Genomic DNA, 24,967 nt, shown 5'->3' on the forward strand with positions numbered 1-24,967 from the left:
ACATTTTAATACTATGATTTAATAAGATACGAGACAAATTATAACTGATAAAAAATTCAAAATAATTATTATATATACTAATTAAATCATATGCGGGATAAAATACGATACTGATTCAAATACAAAAAATAATATTTATAAGTACTAAATATATACATTGGTAAAAAAATATGCTTTCGCATACGAGATAAATTATAACTTATAAAAATCTCAAAATTTCTATTATATATACTAAATAAATCATTATATATTAATGAAAGTTTTTTTTTTATTAATTTTTTTTTAAAGTCTTCTACTTTTTTTTTCAAATGAGTTTCTTAATGTAATATTTTATTTTCTTAATTTTAATTAACAAAGTATAACTTAAAAAAATATCAGCGTCGCACGGATATATTACTAGTTCTATAAGTAATTTGTTTTTCTTGTGAGAAAATCCTAAAGTATCTAACTACAATATTATAATATTAATGTATTAACAAACAAGTAATAAGCTGAAATTCGTTCACCCCTATGCAATAAGCCAATAACCAGTAAAATTATGGTAAATTTAATTTAAGAAGTATATTTTTTTCAAGTTGAGATATTTTTATATTTCAAAAATAAAAATAAAAATGAAAGAAAGCACACGCGGCACACACAGTAAGAGAGAGAAAAATTTGAAAAAGTTGAAGTATAGCGCGAAGTTTCAAAAAAAGCAGAAACAGAAAGTGTGAACTGATCAAAGCTTCTTCTTCTTCTTCTTCTTCTCTAACTAACTAACAATGCCTTCCTTTCCAAGTTCTCAAGAACGAATGGTTGCATCTGCAATGCTTCTTCTCCACACAGCACCAAGGTACCAACCAATTCACTCACACATACACATTTCTTCATCATTCTAATTTCTCCTATCTTCAATCTCATTTTCCAATTTTTTTTCCTCAATTCAATTTCTAGGTCTTACTCCATTTCCAACGGTGCTGAAGTTTCTCAACAGAAAAGAAGCAGCAGTAGTAACCGTTTCAGTGAGAGATCAGTTTCCTCCGATTCTGATAAATCTTCGGTTTCCTCTTCCTTTCAGATCAATGACGGTGAATCTTCTGATAAGAGCGACGATGAGATCAGATCCACTCCTGTTTCGTACTTCTCTGCTACTTGTCGTTACCGTCAGATGAAGTTTAAGGTCGATTTTCTCTTTTCTGTTTATTAAGAGTTTTTCTGTTTTGTTTATTCGGATCCGTTTCAACTAGTAATTCGGTTGAATGATCTAGAAAAATCGTTGTTATATTGAGATTCTGAACTCAGATCTATTGAATATTGATTTGAATTTGATCTTGCTTTGGTGAATATATTTTCTGAAATTCAACTCTGTTTTTGATTATTTTTCTGTTTCAATTGATTTCATAATGTTCGAATTGAAATTGAATGAATCTGAGTATGTTTGATGTTGATGGAATGGAATAGAGATACGATTATGAACGTTTAATCGATTAAAATTGAATTAATCATAATTAGATTTTCGTTTTTGAATGGTGTTCTTTTCAAATCTGATTAAACCGATGAATTTTGATTTTGAAAGATTGCTAGGAAGATGAGATCTAAGGTAATATTGACATCTTCTTCCGGTTCCGTTGATCGGAAACCGAGTTCCGATGCGACGGTTAAGAAGATTTCTCCAGGATCTGTTTCCGGCGAGGCTACGTCGAGTTTATCAACCATTTCAAGTGAACGAAGCTTGCGTTACGCTAACAGAAGTAGATGTGCTAGTGCGACAGAGAATGGAGCACCGCCTCCGGCGAAGAAGCAACGTGTCAAAGCTGCTGTTGGAACGCCGCACCTGCGTCGGCGCGGAGAAGTAATATTGAAGTTTCTCTCTCACGGTGGTTCTTCTGAAGGGAAGATCCGTGAAATGATCGGTGATAGTCCTGATACTAGCAAAGCTCTGCGAATGTGATTCTCTCTCTCTCTCTCTCTCTCTCTCTCTCTCTCTCTCTCTCTCATGCATGAAATCTTGATTCAAATAGTTGCAGTGAACATTAAAAACACTAACAATACTCTTCAATTTAATTTGGGTTTTAAATTAAAGGCTTTCAGTGATTGAGCAATGGTTGGTTACTATCTTCAATTAATGTGCAGGTTGCTTAGGGTGGATGCTGTGAAAAGATCAGGATCAGGCGGGCGCCATGATCCCTTTGTTTATTCGGTATATACACTGAATTTAACTTTTCACTTTGGTTTGCTTAAACATAGTGTAATAACTATAGGTATAATTTATGAAAGCATAGTATAATTTAGGAATTTCACATTAATCTTTTTTATTTCCTTTTAGATAAGTTGCTTAATCAATATTTCCCTTTTTCTTTTAAAAAACAAATTATATTTTTCTGACAGGTAACTGGATGAAGTTAATTAGCTAAAAGGAGGTAATAGCTAGATGATATAATATATAGCGTATATTCCACGGATAAGGATTAATTCAGCCATATCCCATAGATAAATCATATACGATATATGATTCAGGTATATATATCCCTATTATATAATAGGGAAATTTTGTAGCATCCATTTATTATGTAATCATCTACAGGTTTTTATGATGTTCATATAATAGGGAAACTTAGTTGCATATGTAATCATATACAGGTTTTTATGATGTTCATATGTAGTATAGATTATAGAACTTGATCACTACCTTTGGAGTACATATATATTGGCTCAGATTTTGCCATTCTCCATGTTCATAATACGTGTTCTATTTTGAGAGCTCTTCTATTTTATATAATGAAAATTTAAATCTTTGAGTATCGAAGTGACATGTCAAGTGGATAACTCATCGGCAGTGAATCTATCTTTTATGGAAAATGTTTGGTTAATTTGAATTTAATATCTTTTTTTGCGTGAAAAATGAGGGATAGGGACAGTGAAAAAACGCATAAAAAAGGTGGCAATGAAAAACATGTAAATTAAAATCAAATCCAAGATAAATGTAACTATTTGAAAGTACTTAGAATGCTTTTCTTAAGGAGAGGCACCATTAAATGTTGGCCTAAAATGATCTTCAAACACAATTGACTAGGTTCCGTATGCTCAAAATTTACAGTAAAACTATGATTATTTATTTTTCTCAAAACACCAATCATTAATTTTTTTTTGGTTAAGCAAAATTATTTGATTATTATGGTTTATCTATTCCTTTTCTTATGTGTTTTTAAATCCACGTGACAAACTGAGATGTTTTAATCTGATTTTTCTCTGAGTTATAATTTTTGCACCATATGCTCCAAAACAAGTGCAAGTAAAAAATCTACGGATGTACGTTTGAATAGAGCACATCGTTCACTAAAAAGAATAAAAAATTATTGCCAGTGTATTGAACCATAGTTTCTCTTGTTCATATATTCCACTTTTATCAACATTTGGGGTTTCATATTGGTGGTGACTAAATGAGAGAACACAAATATGAAAGTTACAACTATGTAGAGTTTACTTGGATGTAATGTAAGTTAACATGGCCGTTCATAGCTTAGCGAAGATGACCATTACTACTATTTGCTCCGTGTGCTCTACATTGATATTCCAGCATGTACATGAAAACATAATGCCAATAAATTGTACTTTACAATGATTCCATAGCATGAAGGTTTTCCTGCCACCTCCTTAATGAGAGGTACCATAAATGAATTAAAAAAATCGATTCTTATAACTTAAAAGTTAGAAGCCCCATACAAATCTTGATCAGAATGACAGTAATATTTCCAGATACATATTGAGCTTTGAGAACCAGCAAAGCAACAGTTCTTGATATAATCAACCGCTCACTTAAGTAAGATTTGTACAAAGTAGTTATCAACAGCGAGCAGCTTTTAGAAAATGATCATAGGGACTTGCTGCTGGTAGTCTGAACATGTGGGGATGGTTCTGAATTGTTGCACTTAACAGTTGAATAGGATCATAATTTGGTTTGGATGAATCCATAGCAGTATTCTCATCAAAGGAAGGATTGCTTATCTGCATATTACATTACTTTATTAGTTGCTGAATCTAAAACTTTTGTATGTAGATAATAATGTTATAGAGCTAACGGCATTAGGGTGTTATGATATAAAGCCTAAAATAATAACACCCTAATGCAATTGATAACTCTAAACACCCTAAAGCTTAAAACTTTTGTATGTAGATAATGATGTTATAGAGCTAACAACATCAGGGTTTGAATTCCTCTAAACACCCCACACATTTTTATGTCGAACAAATTGATAACTCTTAAAATTTAGGTCATATTGCAATCTAATGCGAGACTCTCAGCACCCCAGTCAGCTGGAGCATGAAGTTTGTAGGACTGGACATTTTCAAATGGTCCAACAGATTTAGGATAAACTCCGAACAATTTTAGAATTTGGATTTCAGTCTAAATTAATTCCAAAATCTAGCGCTTTACTTATATAACCATTGTTCGGCCGTATCATTATCCATTGTTGAACTCTCACTAAATACCGTTCTCTCAAACTGAACCGAACATACTCACCAAATGCGAATATACATTTCTAAAACTTGTAATACATGTATGATTTTCTAAACTAATGAATTACCTTCTGAAAACCCATATCCAAATCTGAAGAGATGTCTGTGTCTTTGGGGTCCTTGTCTTGAATTTGTAAAGAGAAGTTGCCAAAACATTCTTGCTTCTGTTGGGTACTCATCAATCTGGATATGTTATGTTTTCCCATCAAAAACACTTCACAGTTATGAGCCATATCCTTATAAGGTACATCATATGCAATTGATACAGAAACTCTCCCAGCTGGATTAGATGTGTCAGAAATCTACATTCACAAAGAATAGTATTAATCTCCTTGGTATTGATATGAGAAGAACTTCAAACAGAATTTAAAACCGAAACAATTTGGGGGTAAGAAATGGGTAACATACTAATTCTAAGAGTTGATTAGCACTCAAAAGACTAGGGAACTCCATGGACAATCCTGAATTTTCTTTTATATCACTATCAAATATATCGGGTGTACAATCATCGTCAGTTGAAACAACTGAAGCATCCTGTAAAATGCAGAAATAATTACATCAGTAACCACTCACAAGGATATATAAACAAAGAATCAAAATATAATCAGTTTCTACTAGACACACCTTTTCTGGTATATCCATAGTTGATGGGAATCCAAGTGGGCACATATCATCTAGTGAGAATTCTTTTAGCAGATCTTCCCTTAATGAGGATAATTCAGGCTGCACATAAGGCAACAAATTTATGGTGCATAGAAATGCAAAAAAATTATCTTGTTACACTGTCCAAAATATATTGACATTTATATTAACACAAGTAGAAGCATTACTTTCGACATATTTTCAAAGCTCTTGACAATTTCAGAAACAAAGAATTCCTGATCTTGAGGTTCAGAAGTCAGCAATTCTGAAATTGTGTGTAAGGCTCTATTGTCGTCTTCTTTAGATCCGTAGTTGATGGTCAGGTTGTCAGGTGAAAAAGTTACCACTTCTAACTTGTTATCTTGAATCAAATGAAGGAAGGGGTCAACCTGAGTCCAAAACATGAAAACATTAAGTTGATATAGTTATGGTGATTGCTCATCCAAGGGGGGGAGAAGAGAAACCATCTATAGTTATTTACTTTCACAAATCACATAAAGAACAAGAAATTAAAGAAGAGAAGCACAAGATAGCTACTCTGCAATCATATAGCTTCCTTTTTTGCATAGTATTAGAATTTGGGCGCCTGACTCAAGAAAACTAACATGTAAGGTAAGGAGTGCCCACTAATAAGAAATTGAAAGTCCATATCTATTGGAGATGTGAGACTAAACCCACCCCCTTACACCCAACACAATGAAAGTGCTGGAGACTGCAATGAAGGCAGTCAAAATTTGCCGCAATTAAGACGGCTAGGGGAGGAGTGCAATTAAGGTGGAATTTCCTACATATTATTTGGTAGCTTGAGACATCATAATTATCATATAAACGAGGACATAGAAAAAAGCTTTTCCTAGTACGTTCTTAATAAAAGTGTGTAGAACTAGAACACTTTGAATGATGGATTTGAAAACAGAACAGGTTGCATAAGATCTTGAACTACTCACCTTTTTCTTTATAAGCACTGCCTTGGCACTATGGACAAGAGAGACAATATTGTAAGCTTTTGAAGCAAACAGAATCATTGAAGTTGCCAAAGTAAATAGCGATCTACGTCGTGATGGTGGCAAATTCCCTGAAGTAAAAAGTAGGAATTAAAAGCAGGAAAAGAACGGAAAGAGAACGTGGGAATTAAAAAATTAAATTAAACAAAATCAATACCACCCTTTTACACCCACTCCATATTTAACATTTCACATTCAACTGAATATCCATCCTCATAGTTTACATCCCTTACCATACAAAAACAACAGAATAATAGTACAAATTAACCTACACTAAAGCACTAAAGCATACATCATGAGTATATAGGGAAGAGAGCTGAATAGGCTCTTCTCAACCACAACAATTAATAGTATATGTTGAGTAATTTGGTGATTTATATATGATAGTGCCTAATCGAGGAGTTATTTTAGGAGTTTTTTCTTATATAACTAGGATTTCTGTTTGTCATTGGCGCTTCTTCTAGTATAATATTTGCATTATTTGGTCTGATAAGAGAAACAATTCAGCATACTCTCTCTACTCTCAAGTATAGCAATTTGGACAAGCTGATACATGACACATGTTTAAGCCATGCATACCACCAGCAGTCCCAAGCATATTCACTTCGAAGGACAACCAAATTGTTTATTATGAGTGGGGGAGCTCACCTGCTTTAAAAGAAATATTCCGCAAAGAAAATGCAAGTTGAAAACTCTGGACTAGGACCTCATGAAAAGAATTCTGCAAACAAAAATAAAATTTTCGTATGTTAAAGGAATGTGATGTCTCATGCATGCGACCCCTAGAACAAGTGAAGTTATCTGAAGATCATAAAAGACTTGAATTATGCAACATGAATGTCAAGTTATCACCTTGGCTCTAGAAAACAGAAGCACCAAGCTGTATGTATGAGCAATTGCTTCATAATTTACAGGCATATTTTCAGTAGAGATAGACTGAGCCCAAATTGAAGTTAGCAAGAGGTTTATCTGATGGCTGCTCAGCCGTAGGATTGTAGTCTCCTGTGTTGAAATACAAATGATAACTATGATAAGAAATCTAACCCAAGCCAATTTGGATTAGGGTGTATGTCACACAAGTAACAACCATTGGACCACAGTCAGATCTTCAGGGTATGTTTGGATTGAGGTTTTTGGATGACTAATTCTGTATTTTGTATATATTTGATATTTTTAAAAAATTGAAAGAATAACATGCTAGATGATCATATAACATTAAAATCACAAATTGTTTTTGGAAATAATTTATATCTTCTTTAATTTAGAAAAGAAAAATACACCCTAACCTCCAAAATCCTCCATCCAATCATACCCTTAGTATAATAATCATTGCAAGGCTCACCAAATCGCTATTAACATTGTTTGTAGTAATTTCATCGGCTGCAGTTGGTTGCTGGGTACTGTTGACACCATACACCTGACTACGGGTTGACTTCAGCCTGTTCAGGATTCCGCCATTGCCATTAACAGGTAACTCCTTTTCATTTACGTTTTTGTTATTATTTTTACTTATGTTTTCACTTGAAACCTGTCTCTCCTGTCTTATCTTCTGAAATAAGGCAGCTGAAGAAGAGAAAACAGAGACTGCTCTGGAGAGTGTTCGTGGAACACCCGGTGCTTTAGTGTCAGATTCAGACAAGCATGAACGAGGACAGACAGAAGTTGGTACTAAAACAACAGAAAAAATGCGGTGAGCTCCAACTCGTGTTTCATGATCAGCGTGGAGCATATTCAGGAGTAGTTGATGAAACAGTGCCTCAGGGAATGCCTGAGAAAGGAAAGAAAGGTTTTAAGCTTTTAGATGTATATTTAGTAATGAAACTCAAAGTAAGCAAAAAAATTGAGCAGAGAGATATATCGTGAATATTCACTCCTTGCCTTGCTCTTATAGGATAAATTTGGTAAGGAAGCTACGATTTGAGCAGTTCGATAAACAGCAGTGACTGTGCTTCTTGATATTACTGCAATAGTTGACATATTCTCCAACATAACAGCCATAGCATCAAGAATAGGGCCCGCTTCTCCAACCTGTTCATGATCAGCCTCTTAGTTGACATCTATTTTGATATATCTAACAAGAAATGACAGTATTTGTAACTTATCATATTCATAAATAATAAATCTTCATAGAATTCAAAAGACAGCATCAAATCAAAAACGTTTATCATCCAAAGCATTTATTTATGAATCAATTATTTTGAAAGTTTAGATATAAAATTGATTAAAGGCTGTGAAAAATGATACCTTAATTGATAACTGTACAAGGCACCTGTCCACTGCTTCTTCAAATTTTTTGTTCCAATTAATTGTTTCAGTTCCCAGATTTGAGTCATCAAGGGAACATTGTATGCTCTTCCGCAAATGTCTCATTAGGTCACTTACTGCACCGATTATTGCTACAGAAGCCTGCACCTTTGCATATTGAGCTAGTGAAAAGATCAGCTCAATAATATCAAGTTGAGTGTTGGGTTGCTTAAGAACTAATCTATGATCCAGATGCTTAACTAATATTGATAGTAAAACATGTGTGTTTGACCCTGCAACAACCAGAATGTTAAAACATGAAAGGAAGCACTCTCGGAAGAAAATAATTATTTAACAAAATATTTTATGAAATAACACAGTTATCAAATCTAATATGAAAAATATTATACCCGAATCATCAAGTGAAAATAGCATATCCTTTAGAACATAAAAGGCAAGGCCATGGTCCATAGACCATAAACTTCCATCGTCAAAGTATCGAAATAAAGATTCCATTATATGACGAATGGTAGTGCCCTCTTTGGCTAAGTTGGCCATATTATGTAAGCAAACCCTAGACCAAAATGATGGATCGTTTGCATCCTCTCTGCAGGAATTCAAAAGACACAATTTATTGATAGATAATGAAACAAATGGAAGAAATATGAATTCATTTCAAAGCTTTTTCTGCAAAATAAGTAATTACATTGTTGCATTGATTTCGCCTCTGTCGTTTAAAATATTACTCCATATTGAATTTCTCTTATCAGCATCTATGAGAGGAGAGGTGTGACCCTCAGTTTTCAACACTCCTTGGACCCACATATTCTCAGGACCTTTTTTATCCTCATCGTTGATATTTTCTAATTTTTTATTTGGACCTCTGTAATTTTCCAATACAACAGTAACAATCTGTAATAAAATAGAATAGAGAAAAAAGTGAATCGCTATAGATAAAATAAGATATCAATGTTATATAGTGCAATTTCTCATTTTTGCAGTTTATTATAAAAAATACCTTATTATTAATGAGTAATCTATTCACTTTTTTCCTGAATCATTTCACTAAAGTAACTAAGACCATAGGCCTGTACAGATTGCCTTATTTGAGCTTATCCAGCTAGCATAAAGACTTGTGAGACTGTTTGGAGAGCTTATGGAAAGAGCTTATGTAGAGTAACTAAGACCATAGTTGTTTTCAACTTATTTTCATAAGCTCTCCAGGATAACTTAAGAAAACAATTTATAGCTTATATGAAAACAGTTTATATGTTGAGTATTTTGCTTTAAGGTCCACTAGTATAAACATTCAAAAGAATATGATCTGCATGCCTTGTGGCTTCGTATACTTGTAAAGTAAGTGCCAGAAAAGTAGGGAGTTAGAAGTAAAAATCTACTTACATTGTCGAACTCAACTGACATATAAGAGTGTTCACCAATATAACGAACCTACAGAACAAATTCGAAGTTATAAAGAATATGTATTTAGATCGTATTTTCGCTTGAAGAAGGGTGTAGAATCAACTAAAAGAAAATCAGGAAATGCAAAAGAACTAAATCTATTTCATTCCAAATCTTCACAAGGCATTCATAGGTAATAATAAACCTCAAAATAAGAAAGGGAAAGAAAATAAAAGCATTACTACCATAAATTTAGTAAGCACACTATGGCAAAAGTTTTCGAATGAAAATAGTGGGACGGAGAGGGAGAGGTTTCCGCAGTAAAAACAAGAGCTTCTAAAAGAAAATTATAGCAAAAACAACTGGCATGAAGTGGGCAAGGATCAAAAGGTTATTTGATAATTTAATAACATGGAAAGGAAATCTAAGGTTATTAACAATTTATTATCTGTGCACATAAATCATCATACTTGATAATAACAGGCTGTAGAAATATTTGGAGGAATAATTTCTGAATATTATTTATTGCTAATATCAGTGCAGATGTATTTCACATAACTAAAAATTACTATCCTAGATTCATAGACCGTAAATCAGTATAGATAACAAAGAAAACAATGGAATTTATTTGATCCCAGTGCATATGCTTCAAACAGTTCTCAAAGGTAAAAGTTGGAACCTAAATGCTTAAAACAATTACGGCACTGCAAAATAAATACCACTGAAGAAAGGACTTGCAAACCAGCCGCCCGAACAGTTCTTTTTGTTTCATCTTCCCCTGATTCTCGAACTATTTCACAAAGTTTTGGGATGAACACCTCCAAGTTGAACTGATAAGTTCCATCAATCTGGAAATTTTGAAACATGTTGAATTTCAAATTTTGCTTTATTTAGTCAAATTGAAAAAAGATAGAAAGGAATTGCAATTGATGATATATATGTAATACCAGAAGCAATAGTATAACCAACCTGATTATTTAGAAAATCAAAAAGAGTGTGGCATCCTATAATTCTCATTTCATCCTGCCTTGTTTGATCCAGCAGAGTGTGAATGATAGTTATCAAGCTACTTGCAAATAGTGGCCTATCAACAAACATAGAAAGAATAAATCTCACATTCCACGAATTATCCAAATTCCAGGAGGTTAAGAAAATATCAACAACGAACTGCTTGTAACATTAACTGCAATATTACAAGCAGAAAAAAAGTCATGCACTTTTTGTCACCCCACAAAAATGACAGATAACATTTGTTAGCTATAAATCATACACTACTTTTTTCAAACTATGAAGCACTGACACAGACACGAATACCACGCGACACAGACACCGACAATATTTTGGGGAAATTAAAGTTATTAAATACAAACATATATTAACATCATGTCAGTGTCGGACACCAACACATGTCGGGCACACTTTCAATCTGAAGCATCAGTGATACAACGTGGTTTAAGTGAAGGAATAGAAATCCCATAGAATTTATAGTTTTGTGACATTAAGAATTTGTACAAAACAGAATAATTATACCCTGCATTAATCCATTCAAAGTACACATCACTGAATCTACATTCGCTAAAAACACAACTAGGTGACCATGATTCCTTTGCCATTTACTTCCCATAATTAGTATTTTTCATAACGACTTATATTACCAATAATATCAAATGCACAGTTGGAACTTTTCAATGATTTTATGCTTAATGCTATTAGTACATCTCTATCATACATTTCAATGAGGGAAACTGTAAGGAATTTTAAATAGTATAGGTATAACTTGATATGAGATCATATAGCATAAAACAAGTAAGAAGTAACAATATATGATTTCAGTCTTTGTTGATTCGAACAAGGCTGAGTATTTCAATTAGGACAGTATCATGGTAGTCTAGCAGATCCATGTTGTTGCGTTATTGGGACCAGCGTAACATAAACTTTTTCACACAAAAATCCCGCAAGCTGCTTCCATAAGTTTCAAATTATGGTAATTTAAAGTTAATTATTTTTCCATATACACAGTTTTCATTATCCCTAAAAATGTATCAGCATATGCTGAATAAGCATTATCAAAATACACACAATGTATAGACAGAGGCCTTAGTTTTACAAAAACCTATCTTAATCCACCTATACTTCCAAGCATTGATATCCGCATAAATACTGGATTGTAGTTGTTCAAGACTAAGCCATTTAAAATACCTTCTCCACTCCCTACCCCCTGTTACAAACAATGCAACGATTAACTACTATTCTTGTTTAGATTAGCTTAGATGAGCTATCTACCTACATAAGCACTTGAGACTGTTCGGGAGAGCTTATGAAAAATACTTAATGAACTCATGACAACTCCATAAGCTGTTTTCATCTTTTCTCCATAAGCTCTCGAGGAGACTAATGAAAACAGCTTATAGCTTGTATCAAATAGTTTGACTTTGTTTTATCTTTTGTTATATAAATAGCTTTTATATTAGCACTTATATGATAAGCGTTTATCCTATAATTGCATTAAACTGTTTATCCAAACAGAATTTACCTTCTTATTCAACCAAAAACTGGCAAAATGAAAATACGGAAAACAGCCCTTGCACAATTTGAAAAACTGAATTCATCATTGCACTTATCAATCAACAACCTGAGCTACCAATTTATTGGCGATATGGTTACTGCAATTTTGCTTCTAGTTCACACCAACAGCTCAAATCAATTTGATGATGGCTGAAAGTTATGTTTGGATTTTACACATGGTTGGATTGGATAATTTTGCATACTTAATAATGTGTGTCACGATATACTCTCGGCGTAGTTGATTTAAATCATCCTTGGCTGGGCTTCACTTCTAGTCTGGAAGAAAGGGCAACGAGTTCTACAGTTCCCGTGATTTAAGGTTTCTGGATATCCTACCCTAAGACGAGAGAGTTTGACCAAACTAAGAGGCCTATGAAAAAATTAATATGCACTCAAATTTTTATTAAAGAGAAAAATATGAAGTTTTAGTCGATAAGTTTAGCCTATCCAAAAGATTATTAAAAATACTATAACTTATTTCACAACACAAATCTGTTAAACTTAACAATACAATTATAATACCTCTAGTAAGTTACTCTCCCACAGTAAGTATGCTTGTTGATATTAAATGGATGACTGATATACCAAAAATACAAAAAGGAAATATTAGCAATGCAAAATCTTGTATTGATGATATGAAGAAAAAATAGTCTCAATGAATAACAAAGTCGGGATCATCAAGTGACCTCTTGAGTTTTGTCTAAACACAGAACTTTTCATTAAAAACAATCGCAACTGATATTTTCTACAAATCACATATCGCACTAAACTTTCTCTTCGCATGAGAGCATACATCCTTTTTATTTATAAGGAAATTTATATTAGAAACTTTCTAATAGGTTATGACTTACAAGAGAGAAAAAAGACAATTTTCCTATGATGAGAGAGAGATGATGCGTGGTAGGAAAAGAGATCATGTAATGTAACATGTCTTCGAACAGACAACAAAAGATCCAATGCATAATTAGCATAAAAACATCCAACATACGAACATAGAGCCATCTGTTTATAAGAATAAATATAGAAGGTACATGAACTCACATTTGTTCTTTACAAGAAAACAGCAATTTCCTGTAAATGCACATGACTATTTTCGTTGCATGTAAATTCTCATTTCGCAGCTCCTTGTAGCACCTTTGCTCAAGGGCACTGGTTATCTGACCACAAATTATATAGTTATATTTATTTAGTATTGCAACAACCGTCAAGCATTGATAAACTTGAACTTTTATTAATGAAATAATCAAGAGAACTTTAAAATCTAGTTATTGGAAAAATATGAAAATTTATACAGTATTATAGAAACCAGAGATGCATATAACGCCAGTTAGCCAAAAGAAAGGCTACAAACTAAATTTCTGGTCATTAAATATTGAAAAATTAAAGAAATATTAAGGGGAAACATAGTCGAAGGTAAAGAATGACAAGTAAACGAAATCTGTCAAACCTACAGAATGAATGCCAAATGCTTTGTGCAATAGATGAGAATAAAAGTAGGATCTTCTACTGGCTCCTTCAATACCAAACTAGTTAAGTTTATTTAAATTCTAGTTTGAAGTTCTACCATGGCATCAAATGCTACAAAATTAAAATTTCATATATCGTAAATTACTACGATCTTCCTTTAACCCATCCTATAATGCTTGAACTTATATAATTGGGACCAAAGGTCTATGTCTTCAATGGCTTAAATTTTATATTTCAGTATAACAACCTAAATGAGGATTTAAGCAGATGATTTTTTGTGGGGATTACTATATCATGTAGAAGTAATGTGGAAGTAATGGAGGGATATGTACGGAGGATTCCAGATCATATCCAAACACAACAATAACAATATACAATGATACAAGAAACAACCTCTTGCCCCAATTCACACAACAGTATATCAACATTTTATTGTACTTTCATAATTAAAAAAGAAGAAGGAAGCTTATCAGCATTTTATTACCTTCGGGATGCGTAAAGGGTTTCTGGCAGCATAATCACATAACTTTCCTATTTTTCTATCATTTGGCCCTTCCTCCTGTCAACCCGTAAATAATAATTGAAATCAAAATCAATAGAACGCACATTTTGTTGGACAAATAGTAAACCAAACACATAATTAATTAAGAGGTATATGGATCTCATGTTGCATTTGGTTAATGTTGAATGAAGCTGAGCACACAGGAAATAAATACAAGCAATTCCATTTCAAAAACATCACAATGTTGCAAACGCAAAAAGGATACACGTGTATATATCATGCTTCCTAAGCTTCTGAATTGGAGAATATTTGCATGTGAATTCAGTGACCTAATTTGAACAGTACAACATAACATTAAACTAACTTGAATTATAATCATTATAGGCCTTCTCTTCATATATAGCTTTGGAGAAGCAAAACAATTGCTTGGATTTGCTTATTTGAGTTTATCTGCTGGCCTAAGCACTTGTGTGACTGTTTGGAAAGCTTATAGAAACAAACTATGACATCTCCCATCTTATATCCATAAGCTTTCCATGATAGCGCTTGTGAAGGTTCTGTTTGGCAATGCCAAATTTTGAGCTTATGGCTTATAGCTTATAAGCTCTTATTGAAAAAAAGACCTGTTTGCTAACATTTTTTCTCACCAGCTTATAGCTTATCATTTTTTCTTCCAATTTTACCCCTGCTGTTTTAAGCGCTTAATTAAGTTGTTTATCCAAAAAGAGCTGAAAACATAAGACATGCAAATCAATACAACAGACCTGATGGTTACGAGGGAAAATTTCTGCAATGAGTTTCTTGTATCTCTTCACAGGCTGTCTTGACCTTGCCCTCAAGCCGGGACAAAGGAAACAAAGGTTGCCACAAGCTGGCAGAACTTGTCGCGAAATTACACCGGATACCGTAGGCATGTTTATTTTCTTTCAATATTTCCTCAATATCAAACAATTATATGGAATAAATTTGAAGAATTTTTGTTTCAAAGAAACAAAATTAGAAAGATTTTCAAGTTGTCAAATTGTGCTTTCTTTCCCTTGTGAGAAAAATTGAATTTTGAACTCAAACAAGGGAAAGAAAGCCTCAAATCACAACTGGGTACCTCTCAAATTCAACAAACAAAACCTGCAAATAACAAAATTTTCATAATGTATATAAATCCAAAGGGGAAAATGTAAAACCTAGAATTTGGAATGCAATTAAACAATAATAATGATAAAGATAGGATTTTTGAATTACCTCTAACGATTTAGAATTGGCGTTGTAATAGGATTGAAATTGAGATTTGTTATAAATATGAATATAAAATTAGGAAGGAAGATGCATGCATGAGGAGGGAGATTGCACGCCGGCAATGGCATGACACCTCCGCTCCAAATGATGCTTCAACGACGTTCTCTACACTATCAAACGGTTTCTGCTGTTATGTTATGTTCTGGCCCCATTCATTAAAGGGAACCTTCTCCAATTTTATTTATTTATTAATAAATAAATAAATAATATTATTATTATTTTTGGATAGATAGATAAAATAATAAAATGATTATAAACTCACAACATATAAGTGGAGTAACCGGATTCGAAGTCTAATCATAACATTCGGCTTAACAATTTTGAAATTTTTTTGTCAATTGAGTTGTGTGACAACCTTATTCGTCAAGAAGAAGACTTGGGTTGCAACCGGTCTTTTTGTCAATATAGCACGCCAGTCTTTTTTTGCAGCTTATTTGGCTTGCTGGTGTTTGGGTTGTATGGATAGAAAGAAACCATAGATTGTTTGTTCAAAGGCTCGACTAGTACTCTTCCTCGAATGTTGGACAAGATCAAGCTCTTTGTTTATAGGTGATTGAAGACGACGAATGTTACTTTAGTCTCAAACTACCATAGATGGTGGTCAGGTCCTTTGTTATGTTTGAGCCTCGTATGATTGGTTATTTTTTTTCCTTTATGTGACTATTTGTAAACTTTAATAGTCTATCTTTGCATATCTTGTACTGTAAAGACTGTTTGTTAATATATCTCATTTTAACTTTTTAAAAAAAGGCTTAAATATGTAATAAGTCCCTGCAGTTTCACCTAGTTTTGGTATTAGTCCCTGCAGTTTTTTTTGTTGGTTTTTCATCCCTGCAGTTTGAAACAATTTTGGTATTAGTCCCTCTGTTACTTCCGGCCGTTACAAAAAAGAGCACTTAACGGAGTGCCACGTGGCCCAATCAATATGAGCCACGTGGCACATTAAAAAATACAACTTTAAAATTTTTTTAATGTAAAGAAAGATAAATGATTGCATAAAAGAGGGGTTTGGCTTAGTGTCTCCTTCTACTTCGTGAGTAGCAGCCATGGCCATGGGAGAGAGATTTTGTGACCTTCATTTTCTTCAACAACAACCAACTTCTTCTTCTTCTTCTTCTTCTTCTTCTTCTTCTTCCACACCACCATCCAACTTCATCTTCTTCATCAACCACACCACCACCACCACTACGAACACCACCACCACAACCACCACCACCACGCTTAACTCTGTCATTTTTTAAGCTTCAATTTAAAGCTTCAGTTTATTCATTATCCTTTATTGTCTATGTTTAAATCAAAATGAAATTACTTAAAATAAAATTTGATTTATATAACTCCTTCAGTATTTAAAATACACTAATAGTTGGTAACATATAGCCATTAATACTCAAAATACACCAAGAGTTGGCATTATAAGCCACTAATAGTTGGTAACATATAGCCATTAGATGACAACCATCAACTCCAATGAAAGGTCGACATGCTTTCAAAAACCCCTTTTTGCAACCATCAAATGAAAAATAAAAGCTTCCAAACCTAGGTTGTAAAGTTGGATGTGGTCTCTCAATTGTGATTTTGCAAGTGTTACCATTATCAGATACCCTCCTAAGCTCTGCAGAATATCTCCATAATAGATTATATTGTCGTGCAGCATTACCTTCTACAATTTCCTTAGCCATCTGTTTTGCTTTCCAAGCTCTCCAAAAGCTGATGTTGACAGAGAAATTTTTCCTTACGTGAGTCAAAATGTCATTTACCTTCATATGGTCACTTGTGCTCATGGTATTAAGTATTAATTGTGCCACCCACTTCGCAGTTGCAGTCTTATTATTGGGATCTCTTGTACACGAGTGAATACCATGCCACGTCTTCATCATGAATGTGTGCTTACCTCCCACTCTGCTTACAAGAGCCACAAAACCACATTTTTTCTTACATACCACTCTAACCCTTTCCTTGTCATTTTTCACAAACTTTATATTCCTCCCTTGAAAAACATTCCATTTCATGATAGCCTCCTTAAATTCTTCCAACGATTTAAACTGTAAGTCCTTTTTGAATTTATAGTCCTTATTTAGGTCCTCCATCCTAAATAGATCATATTTGGGTCCCTTTTCATTATCGGAATCATCGGGATCACTACTTCCAAGTTCTTCGCTAACATACTCAGTTTCCATCACAAATTGGTCATTTAATGAAGAATCAGGTACATTGCATATTGCAGGTGTACTACTTGAACTACCTCCCACTGTATGATTTAAACGAGTCTTCAAGTTGTACGTCTGCCCATCAACCATCATTCTTGTGGGTAGGAATTCTGGATCAACATCATCGTCACTCGAACCAAATCCATCATCCAACCCTAAAGCTCTCTCATCTTCACTATCATCAAAATGAATCCCTTTTGCTTCATCTTCACTGCTATTAGTCTCATTTTCGTCACTGCCCTCACCTTCTTCATATTCACCAGCATCATCATTGACACCAACACGTATACTCTTGTCCCCAATATTATTAGGTATATCATTATTAGCTTGTAATTCAAGACAAATAGGAGCATCCACAAGGCAAACATTGTTACCAACATCATGTTCAACATATATATGAGCATCAACTTTGTTGTTTATGGCATAATCAACAATATCATCGGCATCTTTGTCCAACCTTAACATTTTGTAACCTAATTCAACCTCAACTTTCCACCACATTCTGAAACTATTTTTACCGTATTTTAGCTTTCTCACAATACCCTCTGCTTCCAAATAATTCCATTTGTCCTTATTAATCCCCTCAATTACAGTTACACTACCACCCCTATAATACACAATCCAATCTCTTACAAACTGACCCCCATGATGTACAACTATGGTGAAACTCATCTTTCTGTACATAAAGACAAAAAAGTAATCAAAGAACGATAAAATAAAAACCTTGTACATAGAAAACATAGAAAAACACATGTTCAACTCAAACCAAACAATAAAAAAAATTGGTCAAGACAATAATAAAGCATTAAAACTAGGCTCACATACAAACAAATTGTCCCCACACATTCAATTAAAAAATCAAAAGCAACAAAGGTAAAAACAGTTTCCCAAATAAGAAAAATATTTCCCAGAAGAAGACAAACGAACCATAGAAGAAAATATAAAAGAAAGACGAACCATAGAAGAAAAACGAACCTTTAAGCAGTTTTTTAAACATGACCAACCATGATTATGTGATTATCATAAACCCTAGCAAATTTTCTTGCCTTCGTAATGTGATTTTGTATAACCCTGCAATGATTTATGAACACTTAAATAGACCTTAATATAATAATAATAATAATATAAATAAATAAATAAATAAATAGTAATGGTAAAAGAAATATTAATAAAAGTGGTGTTTTTAATGTGCCACGTGGCTTATAAGGATTGGGCCACGTGGCACTCCGTTAAGTATTCCTTTTTTGTAACGGCTGGAAGTAACAGAGGGACTAATACCAAAATTGTTTCAAACTGCAGGGATGAAAAACCAACAAAAAAAACTGCAGGGACTAATACCAAAACTAGGTGAAACTGCAGGGACTTATTACATATTTAAGCCTTAAAAAAAAAAAACAAGAAGAAGACTTGGGTGGTCACAACTATTTAGTCTCTGTATTTGGTCACAGATACATGTTTATGAAAGATAGAAAGATAAAATAAATAACTAAATCAATAATGTATATTTTTGAAATAATTAAATGATATATATTTTTATGTGAGTGTGACCAAATGAAATGACCAATATTTATAACATATAAGTATTTTTATTTTTAACAATTTTGAATTATAATTAATGTATTTTATCAATATGAATGAATATGGTTTATACCTCTTAAATTTTTTTCTAAAGATCCTTGCTTATCTTAGATTTGGTTATATTTTGTTTTTTAATAAAAACAATTTATTTCATTTTGGAATATAGTGATTGTGATAAGCAAATTCTGGCTGGATGGTTAAAAAAAAAATTAAGTTTTGGACTGATGCTTGGCTCTTATGGAGTGTGATTGGTCAAAGAAGGTATGGTTTACTTCCCTTTGTCTATAGAAAGAGAGAAAGACTGACCTTTCTTTTTTTAAAGAAATAAGACAACCGACGCAAAAGTTACAATACATGAATCATAGAAACTCAAGCCTTCAACTCGACCTAAGATGAGAAAACAGCAACGGTTAGGTAAGGAAGGGTTGTCATAGCATCGATGAGTTCACGCCTTCTATTCAAGTAGAGAGTAAAAACACAAATGAAAAAAAGAGTTGTCCAAAAAATTATCCCACATAATCGTACAAACTTCATCTCTTTTTTTAATAAGAAAAATATATGACGTTTTCATATCAAAAGCAAGATTTTGACAAATAATTTTGTCTTGGTCCAAGTATACTTTTTGCCCTTTTTCGTAATGAAAGGTTAAAAATATCGTAAAGTTGATAAAAAAAAATGAACAAATTCTTACCATTGGTAAAGTTTTTAAGTTATTTTGTTACTAAGTGTGCTAAAGAGACAAATACAACACATTGATATATTTAAGAAATATATTAAATAATGACTATAATCAAAGGAAGACTTTTTTTTACAATTCATGCTAAAATATATTTATTTGATGTAAAGACAACTTAAGCTATATATATATATATATATATATATATATATATATATATATCAAGTTATTTTCTATTTTTACATGCAAAGGGAGAAAAACATGGTTAAAATTCTTATGTTTTTTTGTATTATGATCCTTTTTCTTTCCATATTTATTGTTGCAACTGACATCGAAGAAGGTATGCCATTTTTTTTCATTCTTTTTATGTTTTCTTCTTACGTTGGTATATAACCTTTTATTCCCTTTTATTAACATTCTTATATTCTGTTTTTCATTGCAGATCTTTTAAAATGCGACACTTACTCTGATTGTCCGTCTCAAATGTGTTATAGTTTTCTTAATTTTATTGTGAAGTGTATTAACAACCGATGTGATTGTGTTCGTGAGAAAGATTTAGGACCATGAATCCCTTATAATATTTCATGAGTAATCATTTAGTTATTGTATGACAACCAATAATTGATTTTTTTTCCCTTTCCTTAAGGACCTTGCATTAACGACTTTGTACTTTAAGATGATCCTAATGGGAAAAAAAATTTATTATTATTTGATATTATTTCATTCTCTTTTAAAATAAAACAATCCAGACATAATTATTTCATTCTCATAGGCTACTTAAAATAGCGTTTGAAAAATAAGTTATAAGCTAACAAAATGAGTTATAAGCTCTTATGAAAAAAAAAGAAGTTATAAGCTCTTCTTAAAAAACTGTTACCAAACATGTCTTTTTTAGTCAAATGAACTTATAAGTTGTTTTGACAAGTCAAATGAACTTATAAGTTATAAGCTAGCTTACGTGTCTTCCCAAACAGAGCATAAAATTCCAAATTACTGCAATATTGGCAATTCCTGCAAGAGTCAGTTTGATTCGTACCATGAAAGAAGAAATTTTGTAGAGGAAAACTAGTAAAGTAATCAAAGCTATCAATCAAATAATGTTGCTATTCCAACTATGATGTAGAAATAACAAACATTTTCAAATTCATATCTTGTTTCTATAAAACTGGGGGGAAGAATGTTTATACACTGAATTCATCCATGCTATATCTATTTCAAAAAGTACAATTTCTTCAAGTTAAAAATCAATTCAATATCAACTTAATACCTATGCGCTCGAACTGCCGCCGTGCTCTCTCTCAACATGCTCCACAAGGGACACAGGGTCTCTGAATCCTTTACTACACTTAGGACACGCATCAATTGTAACTTTTGCAGCAGATCGATTACCGCTTCTTTCATGAACTTTCTGTACATGATCCACCAATGCAGTGACCGAGGAAAACTTAGCATCACATTGAGGGCATTGCTCCACTTGACCACTGCTATTGCTCTTGCCTCCACCATCACTTGATGTCCCCCATGCTTGGTTAATTTCACCACTCAACTTTGATATTCCAGCCTCAGCTGAAGCTCGAATACTAGACGCGGCATTAAGAAAGCTCTTTGTCCACTTAGATGAGGAGGGTGTTGAACTTGAATTGATTTTTTTAGACTCCGGTTTTCTATTCCTATTCATTAGACTCATAAATGAGAAATTTGATTCCAATTTTTTAGGTCCTGGACATTTGTGATCAGGTCCAAATCTATGCTTCAAACAATGGTCTACCATGCAATCCCTGCACTTAATTGTGTTTGAGAATACTAAGATCTCTTTACATCCAGCTGCAGGGCACTTTTTCTTCTTTGTAACTTTTTCATAATTTGATGGGTCGCAGTCGGTGTTAACATGATTCTCCCATGTTATGTTTGGATCTTGCTCAGGAACTAGGCGAACCCCTTTGGCACAAAGTGGACATATTACTACAGTGACATCTTGCTTGTCAGCTTTTGTACAGTGGTGTTTGATATAACTTCGGTGTTCCAAACAATACACCTAATATAGATTTGGCTTGTACAGTTAGCTCAAACAAAAAGCTCTTAAAACTGAACAGAGAAAGAATAATAATGCATAATTCCATAAGAACAAATCCCCAGAATGTTATCAAAGCAAAATCAAAAGTAAAACATTTTTGATTGCATGAACTTTAGAAGTTAAGGTGCTTCTTAGAAATAAAGATATACAATGACTAATATATAATCTAAAAATGAAAATCATGAGCAAAGGCAAAAACTAAACCAAGCTTTTTGAGCAGGACAAGAGTTTTAGTCAATTTTCATCATTTAGAATTTTGAAAAATACAACATCCCTTCCAATGCTGTCAAATAGCAGACGTAGCGACACCATATCATTGCGTAATTTTGACAGATCGTTATTGTTCTGCAATGTATGTGATAAGCTATATAGTGTTTATTTTATTAGTTCTGCAGCTACACTACAACTTCTAGATATGTCATAAGTTATATAGTGCTTATATCATTAGATAAACCCAAATAAAAACAAAATAAACTCTTTGAAACGGCCTATAAATGGATAAGCTCATGGTAAAAGGGAATTTTTCACAAAGAAGTAGAGCAGCAGAAAATAAAAATCATCATATAGTGAAAGAAAGATGAAATAATCGAACAGATCGACGGCAAAAGCGGTAAACAAATCTCTTCACAAGAAATAATCCTATTCGAAGCGTGTCAGGCACTATAAGCCAGAAACACCAATATTAAATTTAACAGTATGATCACACATCCATGCTCAAAATTTAAAAATAATCAAAATAATGCACATAGTACATAACTTTATACTTTTCAAATTTTCACCAATCATCATGTAAATAAAGATTGCAAAAGAAAAAGAAAAAAAAAACCCAAAATAAAAAGTTGTAATCACCATCAACATCAAGACATTGGACTCAAATGATTAATGAGCTTCACCAGGAAGCATCCTTCAGGAGAATCCGAGTTCGATTCCTGGTGGGAACAATTTTTGGCTGCGCAGCCGAACTCTGGATTACCGGACCCCTTTCTCCGGGAAGGAGACGGTTAAAAACCAAAAAACAAAGTTATAATCTCCACCATTTATGTTGCATGTAATATAATCTAATCTAATCCAATGCTCAACATTTGGTACCTACTCTATGAACTAATTAAAGCACATATTTAAAAATTGATTATATTGGGAATTTTTGTGGTGAATTGGATTTGTGTGATTGATAATCTTGAAGGAATGAAGCATGCAAAGAAGATATTATAATTAAGGAAAAATGAAAAATAAAAGAAAAGAGAAATGGGAGTAAAGTAGTACCTGGTTGCAACGATCGCAAGTGAAGGGCAAGAAATCAATGAGTTTGCAATCGGAGAAAGCACAGTGTTTTCCAAGATCTGGAAATTCTGGAGTTCCCATTCAAACACAAAGGAAATGAAAATTGAGAAAATTGGAGAGAAGAGAAGATGAAGAAGAAAGATATTTGGATAGGTGGGATGGAACCGAGACGGGAGGGAGTCGTCGCCTCGTCTGAACAAGTCCAAGTCCTCTGCTTGACTCTTCACAATATAATTTCTCTGTTTTTTATTTTTTACTTTTTTTATAAAAGAAATTTACTAGTTTTCACAGCCGTATTTGGCCAACTGGATTGTCTAATATGGTTCGGATGTTAATTCTGGTATCAAGTGGTTTGAGCTCCTCTGGTCACAGTTGTGGGGATCGAATTGTGGTCCCCTCTACCAAGTCTATTCCTAATAGGGGTGTGCAAAAAATTTGACTATCCTTAACCAAATTACTAACCAATCAATATCCAATCTTAGTTGCAAAATCCATTTAAAAAAAATCACACCACTCCAATAAAAAAACACCAATTATAAACCATAACCATATTTTGTAATTTGGTTTTGGAATTGGTTTGAAAATTCAGGCTCAATAGCTAATTCAGGTCAAATCTTCAATTTTTTAAATTGTTTATTATATAATAAAATAATTAATTAAAAGAGGTGGTGGAAGACCGGTGGTCAACACGGTGGTCAACGTCGGACCACCGGTGGCCGGCGCGGCGGCGCTCCGACCGGCGCGACGGCAGTTTTTCGGCGGACCTCCGGCAACTTTCGCGGAGGTCAGTGGTGGTGCTTCGGCGGCTGGCCACCACCAACAACCCATACTATTTTATTATTATTTTATTTTAAAAATCAAACTTTTAATAATTATTTTAAAAATAATTAAAAAATCAGTTTTTAATGTTTTTAGTTTTTAAAAAACTCAGTTTTATTAAAAAATAATTAGAAAAATCAGTTTTTTTAAAAAATAATTAAAAAAATCAGTTTTTTTTTAAAAATAATTAAAAAAAATCAGTTTTGAATGTTTTTAGTATTTTAATTTTTTTCCTATAATAAATATTAGTTTCTTTTGTATTTAAAAATCAGATTTTTTAATTTTAAAAATTACTCTTTTTTTAAATAATAAAAAATATTTTTAAAACAATATAAAAAACAAGTTTTCGGCTAAGTAAAAAATAATTTGGGTTTAGAAAAAAAACTTTGTGGGTTGATTATAAACCAATTCAATCATAAAATTAATGAAAAATTATGTTTTTAAAATAATTAATAAATCTATTTTTTTTAATCAACTAATAAAAAAATTAGTTTAAGTAAAATACCTATTTAAAATTGGATCATGTGAATAACCTAAATTTTATTTCAAACCGGTTATAAATTGGTTTCGATCCGGTTAATAACCAAACCCAAATTAGTTTTAAAAAATAACCGGTTTGTCATTGAAATGATTTTGGTTTAGAACCAAAACCATCAATTAGTTGTGGTGTGGTGTGGTTTCCAAACCATGCACACCCCTACTTCCTAATCACCACGG

General features: G+C 32.8%; 4 protein-coding genes and 1 long non-coding RNA gene across 7 annotated transcripts; 2 read left to right on the forward strand and 3 right to left on the reverse strand.

Moving 5' to 3' along the window:
- The first annotated feature begins 1,501 nt into the window (after nt 1–1,501).
- On the forward strand, nt 1,502–2,595 carry LOC123900031. Its single transcript, XM_045951324.1, has 3 exons — nt 1,502–1,926; nt 2,113–2,179; nt 2,368–2,595. The coding sequence occupies exons 1-3, from the start codon at nt 1,568–1,570 to the stop codon at nt 2,377–2,379; spliced, it is 438 nt and encodes a 145-aa protein (XP_045807280.1). The 5' UTR covers nt 1,502–1,567; the 3' UTR covers nt 2,380–2,595.
- Nucleotides 2,596–3,344: 749 nt separating this feature from the next.
- Nucleotides 3,345–15,744, reverse strand: LOC123900032 (protein SEMI-ROLLED LEAF 2-like). 2 transcript variants are annotated; one of them, XM_045951325.1, is made up of 20 exons: nt 15,562–15,744; nt 15,087–15,447; nt 14,305–14,379; nt 13,395–13,510; nt 10,758–10,872; nt 10,508–10,636; nt 9,789–9,836; nt 9,094–9,299; nt 8,798–8,994; nt 8,388–8,680; nt 8,022–8,171; nt 7,486–7,911; nt 6,996–7,145; nt 6,792–6,864; nt 6,087–6,214; nt 5,328–5,528; nt 5,122–5,220; nt 4,906–5,031; nt 4,566–4,799; nt 3,345–3,984 (listed from the first exon to the last, which is right to left on the reverse strand). In XM_045951325.1, exons 2-20 carry the CDS (start codon nt 15,234–15,236, stop codon nt 3,823–3,825), a joined length of 3,078 nt encoding a protein of 1,025 aa, XP_045807281.1. In that variant the 5' UTR covers nt 15,237–15,447; nt 15,562–15,744; the 3' UTR covers nt 3,345–3,822. The 2 variants fall into 2 exon arrangements, with proteins under 2 accessions (XP_045807281.1, XP_045807282.1); XM_045951326.1 differs by lacking the exons at nt 14,305–14,379; nt 15,087–15,447; nt 15,562–15,744 and adding an exon at nt 12,876–12,929.
- A 1,176-nt stretch (nt 15,745–16,920) lies between these two features.
- On the reverse strand, nt 16,921–18,891 carry LOC123900033. The gene is made up of 2 exons (XM_045951327.1): nt 18,798–18,891; nt 16,921–18,498 (listed from the first exon to the last, which is right to left on the reverse strand). The coding sequence occupies exon 2, from the start codon at nt 18,492–18,494 to the stop codon at nt 16,962–16,964; it is 1,533 nt and encodes a 510-aa protein (XP_045807283.1). The 5' UTR covers nt 18,495–18,498; nt 18,798–18,891; the 3' UTR covers nt 16,921–16,961.
- A 1,390-nt stretch (nt 18,892–20,281) lies between these two features.
- LOC123900035 lies at nt 20,282–20,794 on the forward strand. The gene is made up of 2 exons (XR_006805787.1): nt 20,282–20,416; nt 20,519–20,794. It is a non-coding gene; the product is annotated as an uncharacterized LOC123900035 (long non-coding RNA).
- A 188-nt stretch (nt 20,795–20,982) lies between these two features.
- LOC123900034 (zinc finger AN1 and C2H2 domain-containing stress-associated protein 16-like) lies at nt 20,983–23,663 on the reverse strand. Of its 2 annotated transcripts, XM_045951329.1 has the most exons (3): nt 23,414–23,663; nt 21,344–22,111; nt 20,983–21,069 (listed from the first exon to the last, which is right to left on the reverse strand). In XM_045951329.1, exons 1-2 carry the CDS (start codon nt 23,510–23,512, stop codon nt 21,344–21,346), a joined length of 867 nt encoding a protein of 288 aa, XP_045807285.1. In that variant the 5' UTR covers nt 23,513–23,663; the 3' UTR covers nt 20,983–21,069. The 2 variants fall into 2 exon arrangements, with proteins under 2 accessions (XP_045807285.1, XP_045807284.1); XM_045951328.1 differs by lacking the exon at nt 20,983–21,069 and having other exon boundaries at nt 21,163–22,111.
- Between the last annotated feature and the right edge of the window lie 1,304 nt (nt 23,664–24,967).

Source organism: Trifolium pratense, linkage group LG7 (genome assembly GCF_020283565.1).
Source record: "Trifolium pratense cultivar HEN17-A07 linkage group LG7, ARS_RC_1.1, whole genome shotgun sequence".
NCBI classification, from domain to species: Eukaryota; Viridiplantae; Streptophyta; class Magnoliopsida; order Fabales; family Fabaceae; genus Trifolium; species Trifolium pratense.